Source organism: Strix aluco, chromosome 4 (genome assembly GCF_031877795.1).
Source record: "Strix aluco isolate bStrAlu1 chromosome 4, bStrAlu1.hap1, whole genome shotgun sequence".
Classification (NCBI taxonomy): domain Eukaryota; kingdom Metazoa; phylum Chordata; class Aves; order Strigiformes; family Strigidae; genus Strix; species Strix aluco.
The window spans coordinates 72,174,966-72,187,898 of NC_133934.1; the positions used below are offsets into that span (position 1 = coordinate 72,174,966).

The 12,933-nt window shown below is 38.6% G+C and overlaps 1 protein-coding gene across 1 annotated transcript in view; it reads right to left on the reverse strand.

The window, feature by feature from the left end:
• Positions 1 to 445: 445 nt before the first annotated feature.
• ANKRD50 (ankyrin repeat domain containing 50) overlaps positions 446 to 12,933 on the reverse strand; it is a 43,279-nt gene continuing 30,791 nt past the window's right edge. Inside the window, exons 4-5 of the mRNA XM_074823618.1 lie at positions 5,776 to 9,323; positions 446 to 3,444 (exon numbers count right to left, since the gene is read on the reverse strand). Coding sequence (XP_074679719.1) covers positions 5,779 to 9,323 — 3,545 coding nt within the window. The 3' untranslated portion in view covers positions 446 to 3,444; positions 5,776 to 5,778. The remainder of the gene's footprint in view (positions 3,445 to 5,775; positions 9,324 to 12,933) is intronic.

Genomic DNA, 12,933 nt, shown 5'->3' on the forward strand with positions numbered 1-12,933 from the left:
TTAATAACAAGTTCAAGAAAAATGAGTAGCCACCATCAGTAAGTGATCTTTGCTTAAACTGAAAATACTACAGAGAAACACCAATCAAAGAGATAATAAATACCATTTGAAGTGGTAAAGAACTTACAGCAACTGAAATATTGAATTTATTGGCTCTCCTGGTATATACGGTATATAATGCTTAATTTAAATAAAAGAACATGCAGTGAATTTTTTCCTGCAAATGGTCAGGGTTGACTCAGATTAATGTAAGAAAGGGCAGTTGAGTGATAAGCAGGGTCACAGGAATTAACATCGGGGTCTGAGTTTTGCTAGCCTAGACTGCCTGCTAGACACATACATCATGTTTCATTAAGCACTACACAAATGTTAATCAAATTTAATAACCTTTTCCTGAGATGTCCCAGGAAACGAGGTAGTAAAATTAAAACAGTTAGATGTCTGCTGAAAAGCAAATATATTTATTATGCACTTTCATATACACAGGGATTTTTGCTTAATATAATACAAGGAATAAAATAAAAATTTTACAATGTGAAATTCATTCAATGTACATTAAAGGCTATTTACAACCCACTCCAGGAAAAACAGTCTATCTGCAAACCAAGTTAACTGAGGAGTTCAAATGGGGAATATTAAGCATAACAGACATTTGCATAGCAGAGTAACTGATGAGGGAAAATACCTTTTTATTTTTAAATAAATGGTAATGTTTTCAATACTGATCACAGAGAAGACAAAAATGCATCAATTGTGCCTTCGTATCTCTTAATGCATTTCTCTTCTGAAGAGTTTTTCCACATGCATACAGTATTGATAACTGTCCACAAAAAAGTCTCTTTCCCTAGCTCTCCCATCAACAATTTTAGACGTCTTGTGGAGATACCTCAGAAGGACCAGTGAAATTGGATGAAGAGAAACAGGATTCATGTTTTATTTGGGTTTTTTAGGTTGTGAGAACTGTTACATTGCAAGAAGAAACGTGCTGAGTCACAGCTACGCAACTCTATTCACCTCTGCTTGACTGTACAGATGTGAAAGAGCAGAACAGAGTGAACAACAGGGGGAACAGCAACTTTTCTTTGTACGCAAAACCCTCACAAATGATGATATTAAAAATCACACACAACAGCAATGTGGAACTACACAGACCTTCTGAGAAAGTAGGTATTTTAAAGCAATTCATGATCTGTTCCAAAGTGATATTCAAAATCTGTAAGAACTGTTATTCTGAAAACATTTTCAGCATGTCTACTTCCTGCTGATTTGGATATAAGGTTTCCCCAGCAATTTTTCGAATGTAAATATTATTCACACAAAACCCATCAGGCTATCTATAAGTTGTGGCCCCTTGTGAAACTGGCCATATTTTTACGTCCTCTGTCCACAAGGTGCAATTAATAACAACACAATAAAATTAAATAAATATAATCCCAATGACAGTCAAGGTCAGTAGAAAAATGTCGGCATTCAGGGATCCCTTTCTACAGAACAAAACATACATCTAATAACTAAGAAAAGTTGCATTCTTGCACAGTATTGCAAATGTACTATACTTGAGGTTCGGAACAAGTTTGCTGAGAACATTTTGGTACTTTCTCTTTACTGAGCCACTAACCCTCTTAAGGCCATTCTGCCAGACTCCCGTTATGTTGATTTTATAATTGTCCCACAGGGACAAGAAATTCAATACATGAAACATTCAGAATAATCACTATTGCCGTGTGTCAACTTTTAACATCTACTTTTACTATGTGCTGAATGCCTGACTATAAGATTCTTTTTACATTTAGTAACAAGCAAATAAGAATGGAGGTGCAAGATATTAAAAAAAATGTTCTGATGGTTGTTAATCATACAAGACATGGAGCCCTTTAGTGCCTCAGAATATGCACTACATATGTATCCAGGGGCCATTTATTGAAGTTTAAGGATAGCCATACATCTAATTAATCCTCTATGAAAAATACCCTCAGCTTTCTATCATCTTATTTGTGGAATGATCAGAATTAAGAGTATGAAAAAGACGAAACCCAAGCCTTTAGAAGAAATACTCACATACAAAAATAGGCTTATTTTCTAAAGAGCAAGGCTGTGTAATGGTGAATAGTAGAATATAGCTTGCATCTGTAGGAGAAAATAACCCACTTGTTTCATTTTATCACTCACAGAGCTGTGCAAGTAAGATGTGCACATTCAAAGGAAAAATTCATACTGTTCATTTTCACCACAATGGCCTTGATTTTGCTCTCTTTCATATAAGTAAAATTCTTCTGCTGTAAGAGTGGGGAACCAGTTTTCCATTATCTGTAGATGGACAATCCAGACTGATGATTAACCATGCTGCAGGTACAGAGATACTCATGCTGGCTCTACCTAATCCATCTGAAGCAGTAACTACATTCATACAAGTTTGTGCTTTAAAGAGTTATTGTCTCTGGACAGGGCTAACTCAGTAATCTCTGTACTCCCCAGACAACAGTATTACTAACCGTTTGCTTTTCCACTGTACTCTCACTGTATATTCTCTCAGCCTCATTAACGAAGCATCTGTATTTTCCATGGTTCGTTTTACTCACATTCTCAATACAGTCCTTTACCTTGGAAAAAAGAAAGAGCTGTTTCTAATGTATAAAGGTATACATGAAAGCAGGATCAGACCTTTTACTTTAGCACCTAAAACATACCCATATTCAGTTACCTCATTACCATAACAATAACGGAGGCTATTTAAGATCAAGTGTCCAAGAGCAGATTTGCCTATTGCTTTCAGTGGTCACAGTCTACCATCCAGATTTGGTGCTGTAGTAGTACCAGATAGCCAATTTTGCCTCTTAAAAATCCCAAAGATACTGCAGATGGTTGTAGTCCGACTCCTTTGCTACCACTGAACAGCTATTACACAGACAGAACACACAAGTACAGTATTTATAAAATACTGTTACAAGACTTGTATTTCTGGAGAGAATTTTTTGAAGTACACAGGGAACTGACCATACATTACAACAATGCAAATGTGACAAAATGTTTGCTTATTTTCTTTAGCCACAGGAAAATAAATACAAAAAGCACTGCCTTTCCACAGTTCACTGTGGCACATGCACCTCTATCAAGCATTCTGGAATAGGAAATCAGAATTTCTTGTTCTTACCATTTTCAGCTGTTGTCAGGGAAATACAGCGTATATCTTTCTGCAATTAAAAAAGTGCTCATTCTGTGTATTAAATACAAAGTACACAAAATAAATTTTTGAAGCACAGAGGGTTATACTGAGAAGGCAGCCTGAAAATGTAGGCACGTTACAGTAATTAAGGTAACTGTACTGTAGTAATCACATTCTTGAATTTCTAGGTGGACTAAACAAGCATTGTATGCTTTCATCCCAGCCAGCTGATACATCATTCGGAGCAGAAGCGCTTCTGTTCATAGCATCATGGATTTGGCCTAGAAGTACAAAATAAAAACATTTAAGTTTTGAAATACTCCGTAATACGAACTGTGCTGTCAGAAAGAGAGCTATATAATTTCCTATTAAAGTTCAAAGCACACAACAACATTCCGATGACGAAAAGTATTTCCTGCCTAACCCAAATCCCATGTTTGATTCCCTGTGCTCTCTGCCATCCAAAGCAGCTACAAGGTCCCCACAGCAGGAGAACTTCCTCAACAGAGCTCAGAGGCAGCAGCCCAGGAAGGAAAGCTATTCCTCAGGTGCTCCAGGACAGTATTTCTGATGTGATTCTCCACAGGTGACTAATTTATTCACTGGTCAGGGAAATTACTGTTTTTGTGCTCGAGACTTGGCAGAACAGGAGGTAAATTATAGCCTGCGCTAAAGAACTCATAATCCACACAAAATTGTTTTAAACTTCCGTATTTAAAATGAAGTTATGAAAAATTGTTGGAGAAAAAGCAAAAGGAACCATTTAGTTATCCAACGCCTCCTATGCTTAAGCCACTTGCATAACGAAGTACTTCACAGAGAAAACCTCTGAATTTTCAATAAAGCACTATTTGTTCCAGATAAAGCAAAGCCCAATTTGAGTTTTAAAATTATATGTGGAACATTCAAATTTTTTTTACATGCTTTATGTTTTAAAATCAACAGAGATGGAAAACTCATCAAAACTAGTGTTTTGATGACAGGTCAGGTCAAATCAATACATTCTAGGTCAGAACCATACAACTTACTTACAATAAACTGTAACATGAAAACAAGCAAAGAACATCAGGCGCAGGTACGTAAGAGTTAGGAAATACAATTCTTAATTATACATTTTAGTAAGTTTTATGGAGGCAGAAAAAAAATTACAAATTTAAATCCTGTTTGGACATGATGTAGAACTGTGGGAATCTAAAGTCCTTTTGACTTTTACAAAGATTTAGGGCCCATTCTCCCTCACCTGCTTATTCCTCTCTATGCCTGCTCCTGTTGTCCTGCCTCTTCACTTTTGCCTGCCCCACAGCTCATCTGACCCTTTGCTAATACCTGCATTTTGCAAATGTGCAGGCTCTAGTACATAGCTTTTTGAAACACTGTATTGTTTCAAATATTTTAATTTAACCAAAACGTCAACCCCAAGGAAACAAGAGTCCTGCATAATATTCTAATGCTCTGCAATTCACAAGAGACCTCAGCTACATCTAGAGAGATGCATTCCATTAAAGTGAAATCCATTTCCAGGACATTTCAGGAAAAACACTGCCTATGTGTTTTTGACAGCTGAAAACATCCCATTTGTGGATTCTGCACCACCTGCAATTGTCCTAGAAACCTGCAGTCTTTGATGACTTGCAGCAGAACTGAGTCAGCTAGCAAAAACATTCTTGTTCTAAGGAGCAGCAGTCTGATCTGTCAAAAATGCAGCATTCACACAAAAAATAATGTTTTCAAAAATAAGCAAATAAGCAGTAAGAGATATGCATACATTTCATAAAGATGGTGCTTCTTTGAAATTCAAATAGAATATATATTAATTATTAACACATTCTCAATACCCTAAAAAAGATGAACCTCATCAGGAAGAGGGAGAAAAATAGTTCTATTTTAGCTGACTCACTGACAATTCAGGTCTGAAGAAGCTATATAAAAATCCTTCTTCAGCTTAAAATTCAGTATGGGAGAGAAAGTGAGAAATCTAAATGAACTCCACTGACTAAGAACTACACAATGGTCAGAAAATTGGTACCATAACATAGATTGCAATCTTGCTCTGAGGAATGCCATCTCTTTTATAGGAGGGTTACCTTGACAGTAACAGAAATATAAAATCAAAGCTTTACTGTGGTATTTTAACTTTTTAATTTGTAGATAATTATGCTACTGAGATTTCACATTTAAAATCCAAAGTCACGAAAGTGGTTGCCTGTAACTTACAAGAATCTTTAGAAGCTTCCTGAAAAGTATTTTTGTAAGTAATAAAATAATTACTGCATCTGAAAATACCACATATTAAAATTCCCAGCTGTCCTTATGTTTGAGAAGAAAATTCCAGATCAATGCTACATGAAACTCGCCGTTTTATTCAGTCACAGTGGGGTACGATTTAAGCAATCAGAATTCAACAGAAAATATGACAGTGATCCAATTCCTCTATGGCTGATGCTTTTAAATGACAGCAAAACAAATACTTGCCAGGTTAAGATTTTAACATTCATGGTTTTCATTAAGAAAGCAATTATGACGATAAACAACAATGAAACGTAATTCTAGCATATTTAAAGTGCCCATGATGAAATACACGTATTTGCTTCCTTTGTGACCGGATAGGTTACCTTTTATAATGGCGTTTCCTTCTTGTAGTTGAAACTTGGGTCACTACCTTCAATCTGAAGTTTTAAGGCTTGCTTAAGGCTGAGTTCTGTCTCTGCGGGAGGATAGCCTTCCAGAACTTCCTGATGCCCTCTATCCTGCACTGTTCGTGGGACAGAAACCCTACCGAGAAAAACCTGATTGCTCTGAAGATGGTAATTTGGATTCGTCATAATTCCATTTCTCTTCTTCTGTTCACCACTCTGTTGGTGAATCAGGAACTGTTGCTGAGAACGACCAACTTCTTGCTGAGCTGGCGGGATCAAAATTTTGCACTGCGGCTCCACCGGCATTGATTTAAGTGGCACACTTGTCCCAGATTTGGCAATAGGTACTCGTTTATCAAACTGAGTCATTTCATACTCTAGCACTTTTGGTTGGGAGGAACTACTTTGTTTTATCTTTTTTCCAGCTGACCCTGATTTGCTGGAGTTGTCCGTTTTCCCCCCTTTGTTAGCTTTAGTTGATTTCAAACTAGGTTTTACTTGGCTCCATTCAAATTCACTACTTGGTGAATTATGATTTTGACTTAGGGAGTGAGTTGTGGAAGAAGGAGAAACAATAGACTGCCTACTTTTGCTGCGTGGCAGGGAATGCTGCTGTATTTGCTCTGTGAATGACAGGCTGTGGAAACTATCAATGGGTACTGTCTGAGCAGTCGCAGTTGACGACGTGGTGCGGAGAGAAGAATTTTTGGAACTCTTCAGGGAATTATTTGATAAAGATGACTTCTGACGGTCAACCGTAGAATCAGGTGACTCTGAAGGAGAACTAAAGGCATGAGCAGGCCCATTAGATAAGCCACGCATACTAGGCTGCATATCTCCGCCAGTACTCCCTGAACTATTTGACTTCATTGTTAATGACTGCATTTTAGAGGAGACTGACTGTAAGGGTTTTTGCTCCATTGTGTGGACTGGAGATGGAGTGCAACCATTCAGAGTAGACGCACCGTATTTTTCCAGTAATTTAATAATCTGAGAGTGTCCATTTTTAGCTGCAACACGCATAGCAGTGCGCCCAAACTGGTCGGCATGATTTGGATCAGCACCATGCTCCAGTAATATCTGGACAACATCAATGTGCCCTTCTTGGGCTGCAATGCAGAGTCCAGTAGCACCTTGATTACATGTATGGTCAACCAGAGCTCCATGCTCAATGAGAAGCTGCACTACCTTCACGTGACCTTGCCATGCAGCAGACTGCAAAGCAGATCTCTTCTCATTATCTGCAGCATTCACATCAGCATGGTATGTTATCAGCACCTGTACCATCTCCAAATGGCCCTGCCAGCAGGAAACATGGAGTGCTGTTCTTCCTTCAGCATCGCTTGCTTCTACGTTTGCACCATTTTCTAAAAAATACTCAGCCATCGTAAGCTGGTTTTCTAATGCTAAGATATAAAGTGTTGGCCGGCCATCAGCATCTTTGTAGTTTATGTCTGCTCCATGGCTGAGCAGTAGTTCAACTATATCTCTGTGACCTTCTAAAGCAGCAACCCGGAGAGCATTTCTCCCATCATAGCCTCTCTGATCAATGTTGGATTTATTTTCCAGTAATATCTGCACACAATCATAGTGACCTTCTTGTGCAGCTAATATGAAAGGTATACGTCCATCATTATCTATTTCATTTGTTCTAGCACCTTGTTCTATAAGAGCTTCACATATCAACCTGTGACCTTCAAAAGCTGCCATATGCAAAGGTGTCCAGCCTGCATCATCTCTATGATTTTCATCTAGACCCCTGTCCAGCAGAGTCCGAACTACTTCAACATTGCCTTGTGCAGAGGCTATGCTCAGAACTGTTCTCCCTTCACTGTCAATGCTGTCAACAGCTGCACCCCAAAATAAGAGAGTATTTACAACTGAAGCGTGGCCCATGGAGGCTGCTGCCAGAAGTGGTGTACGACCATTGTTGTCTGTGTGATCAACATCAGCTCCTCCTTCTAGAAGTAGATCAACAACATCTACATGCCCTTCATAAGCAGCTACCAGCAGTGGAGTCATGCCGTCTTTATCACAATGGTCAACTTCAGCACCACGGTCAATTAGAAGGCTAACCACTGAGGCATGTCCCTTACTGGCTGGTACACAAAGCGCAGCGACAGACAGTGCAGTCCTTCCATCCACATCCTCATGGTTTACCTCTGCACCGTGATCCAGCAGGTGCTCCACGATCTCTTTATGCCCCATGTATGCGGCTGCAATCAAAGCTGTTCTGCCCTCATTATCAGCCTTATTAACTTCAGCACCATGTTGAAGCAGATTCAGCACAATATCTTCATGTCCTCCCCAAGCTGCTGCTCTCAGTGCCGTTCGACTATCAGCATCTGCACAGTCCACTTTGACTCCAGCATAAAGGAGCGCAGACACCACCTCTGTGTGCCCACCCCATGCTGCGGATCGCAACGCCGTCCAGCCATCGTGATCAGTGTGATTAACGTTAGCCCCGCATCCGATCAAGCAATTGACAACCTTGGTATGTCCCTGCCGAGCAGCTAAGGTAAGTGCTGTTTGTCCATGAGTATCTTCTATCTCTAAATCTGCTCCCCTTGAAACCAGTAAGTTAACGACATCGAGATTGCCGCTGTACGCTGCATTGGCCAAGAGCGTTCTCCCATTGGAATCGCACTGGTTTACTGATGCTCCGTTGTCTAACAAGGTGCGAATGGAATCTTCTCTCTCCAGAGCCTGCCGAACAATGCAAGATGTGCGGTCATCTTCACTGTTGACGTGAGCACCAGCTTTTACCAGCAGCTGTAATACTTCTTGTTCTTTAGGAATTAAGGTTGACAGGGAGTCTTTGACAGGTGTGCCATTCCATATCATCCACAAAGCCAGCTCTGAAGTCTCTAACTGTAAATTTGAATTAATTAGATGCAATGCAAACTCTTGAGCTTCTAATGGTGTTAAATCCTTCGCTCGGCAAGTGTAACTCATTGCCAGCATTCTGTGTCCCTCTGCTGCATTACACAAGTATTTCTGTGTACAGTGCTTTACATCTAGCAACCATTCTGCAAAACTGTAATGAAACAAGATTTTTGTATTTCCAAGTCCATCTATAAGGACTTTTGACAGGACGTCCAATTTGCGTTGAAAGTCTTCCATTGTCAATGTCATATTTTTGGTCCACACTGCATGATACAATTCTGTCGTGGTTAATGGCCTACAGGCTGCAAGAATTACATTAAGAATAGGCTGGACTTTTGCAAATTGTTTTCTCACAAAAAGTCTCTGACAGAGCCAAAGGTATAGGCCATTTAACGTTCCTGGAATATCACGGATTTCTCGTAACATAATAAAATTCTCCACAACTCCATCTAGGACGCGTTCCAGATACAAAAAGCAACCGCTGCTTTTGATGTGAAGCTGATTCAGCATTTCTGCAGTTTCTTTTGTGAGATGTTGTCTCAGTGCTTCTTCCTTATCTAAACGATGCAGAATATATTGTTGCACATCTTTCACAATATAAGCCTTTCGTAGATCATCCAGACTTATTTTTCGGAAACCTATTGAAAGGGAAGAAAATTATTATTATTTCTGATCTAGTTTCACTTAACTCAGTGTTAAAAAAAGTGTTTAAAAAAAAGACAGACATGTCTGGGTAGGGAACACCCACAAATTAATAACAATAGCAGAGAACTTTGATAATAGCCACATTTTTATCATCATCTACTGTAAGAAGAAATACATGCATGAAAATTTTAAAAATCATTTTGAATCAGGCATTGTGTGCCTACATTAGACCATACCAAATACCTAAGCAAAACCACTAGAACTGCAACCAAAATAATATTAAGTATATTATATTATTAAAGGAATAATCCCTTCCCCAATGTGGTTAACAATGGAATTCCAAACAATTTTCAGCTATTTAGATTAAGACAACTATTACATTAATTATAGAAGGGGTTATTCACACCTGGTGCATATGCATGATGAAATGTACATAAATCACTAATTTGATCACCTTAGTTTCTTTTAAAAGCTTTTATGATATAGGAGAGAGATATACGCTCAAAAATAGTTTTAAATATCTTTACACCTCTGTGCACTGAAAATTACCTACTTTTTTCAAGTAAGGACTGAGTTTTAGACAAACACCCTGGTTCTTTGGTAGGTGACTCACACTATAAGGAAACAGGTTTTCTCACAGCCATATGATCTCATTGTTTTTCCCATCTGTTTACTCTTTAGAGGAAAAAGGGAAATTATTTCATAAATTATTTCATACATGTATACTGTGTATATCTCCTCCCTACACACGCACATGTATACCCCCCCGCCCAAAGCAAAGACTGCTATTCTTAGCAGCATGTGCGCAGAAGTCCCTAGGGCAAGCGCAGTGGCCATAAGGCTCTCAAGAATGAGGCCAAATGAACGTATAGTTGCATGGACTACATGGCTATCTCTGTCATTTAAAATGTTTGCTTTGGTAGTGCCAAGTTAAGCATTTGATGAAGACCTACCTTCTTTGACTAATGACACTTTACCTTGTTTGAACATTACTTTTCCGGAAGCTATGGGAAAACCGCATACAATACTGTGTTTTAGGCCAGAACTGTACCTCACTTCTCCAGGGACAGGCTGTAATCTCTTCTTCCAGCGTAGCAGATTGCACATATTTCCTTACAGTCAGCTCAGCTAGTCATAAAAAATCCACAACTTTGCTTTTCAAACCAAAGCAGTTACTAACCTCCAAATTATCCTGAAGGAAAAGCAGCCATAGAGCAATGCATTCAATGCGATTTTGGTTCCGTCTCCACAGAACAAATAATTTTAAGCGAGACTCTGAAGAATGTTACTTTCAGATCTCTTTTTATTGTATTTAAACATTCTGTGAATCAACTGCTCAGTCTGTGAGCTTGTTCTGACTGATAACAGAGCTGTGTTTTTTGTTCCCAAATGTCTTCAGCAGAGGCTCTGAACGTCACATTAAGCTCACACTGTTAATTGTTTAGTCTACATAAGCACTGGACAAACACAACAGATCAGAAACGAGAGGCAAACAGTATTACTAAAATATTTCTGCTTCCCTGATTGATTATGATAGCATTAGAAATCTAACAGGACTAAATCAATAGAATACTCAAAACAAAATCATGCTTCTCCCAAAATAAAATCACTGGATAGGACAGTTTGCAGTCACTTCTCAGACTAAGACTACACTAATAATATTGCCTACTTGAAGATTTTTTTAATGAGAAAGCCAGGAGGCAGAAAATTATTATTTTGGGGGGATCCTTCTCCATTCCACAGAGGCATTTTTTTTCTCTCACAAGAAACACAGAACCATCTTTATTCACCATAATTTGTCACAACTACAAGTAATGTCCAAACCTGACCTGCAGAATGGCATAATTCATCAATTTACTTGTATTTGATTAAAATATTCCATATGTAACTTTGTGAAGCCCTTAATTCTTGCACATAAGCCAAATAAGAAACTTTGCTGAGTAAGAACAGACAGTGCCCTGTGATTCTGCAGGTCCCAAGCTTCCACTTCAAGTGAAATGCTATTTCTAAGTCATGATCCCTCAGAAGATACAGAAGTGAAAACAGAGGCATTAAAAACAGAGCATTGCTTGGTGCATGCGTTCACAGTCGTATGCATACGCAGATCTGTAATCGGATACAAGTGTCCCTTTGGTTGTCTCATGTGTGCAGGGAACAGCTGTTTTGCTCAATTCAGAGCAAATGCAACCACTGCATTCACTCACCTGTTCTTTGAACCTCTCTGCTTCTCCTAGCACAGATTTGTACCTCTCACTTGGCTGAAAGAGAATAGGTACAGAGCTCTGCAAACTCCTTCTCAGTGTGTTCAGTCATAAGTGACACTGCTCACAACACCCCCGGTCTCTCACATTAATCCCATGCCCACATCTTTCCTTCCAATATGTATCTGCATATGTAAGTTATTTTTATTTTTAAATGACTCAAGTGTTTTTTCAGTTTTTACAGTCTTTGATTTCATTTCCCCCGCAACGAGAAAACCCCTGATTGACTCACATGACAGCAATCCTGAGATTTCAGCTAATGTTCAGTGTTGCTTGACTAATGACTACACTTCACCTCCGTTGACTCCCAGCCTTTGCAGGAAAACTTGCAGACTGATAACTGTTTAAGCATCTCAGTCCCTGTATGTGTGCTTCAAAAGCAAAAGGCTTTTGCTTATCTTGCAATGTTCTTCGAATATCAATTTTCTTTTTGCTTCCCAAAAAGGGGTAGAAAGTGAACAAATAAAATTTAAAAAGGAAGGGTTTGTGTGTTTGGTTTGTGGTTTTTTTCCCTTTAAATGAGGCTGTATCATTACCTTGTTCCATATTAGGGTTAAAAATAGTATCCTACTCTGTACTTACCTGAGACATACCAAATGTCTAAGCACTTCAGCCAAGCAAATAAATTTCAGAAGACTTCAGAGCAATGAATATTCCAGAAGTCAGTAATTTAAACAATTTGACTGGCTGCATGTTCACAGAAGCTAAATTGTTTCTTTTCTTTTGCAATATTTCCAAATATTCCTTGTTAATGAGATCCTATATAACATATCTGAAGACAAGTTTGTAAAGCAAGGAGCAGACTACACTCATACAGATCTCTACACATTTCAGGGATGATATGCTCTCTAGGGGGCTGGAATTAACAAACTGCCATTGTAACAGACTTTCGAACAGAAATAGGTTGTTAATTTTAACCACTGCACCATGCCATAGTATAATAAGCAAATAATTCAAGAAAGGCCTTATAGATAGAACTATTTTTTTTTTTTTTTAATCTCAAATTCTTGTTGCTAGCTTGAAGGAGGGAAACAAAGCCCTGTTTTTTTTTCCCAAACATCTATCTAAATGAGGTCATTTTACATTTCCAAACAAAGATCCTGCAAACTTGCTTTTCAACCATACCAGACACAATAAGTCACTTTCATGGACAAGAAGCACCAAAACATTAAGAGAAAGCTCATTTTGTTTCAGACGCATTCCCATGAACTACTTAAGCTCAGCAAAACAGGAGTGCAGTAGACAGAACTTGCAGTCCCACGACCCTGCTTTTTTGCATTGTTAAAATTTTTCTTACGATCACTTTCAACCCAATGGGAGCTCCAATATGGATTTTCCTGAT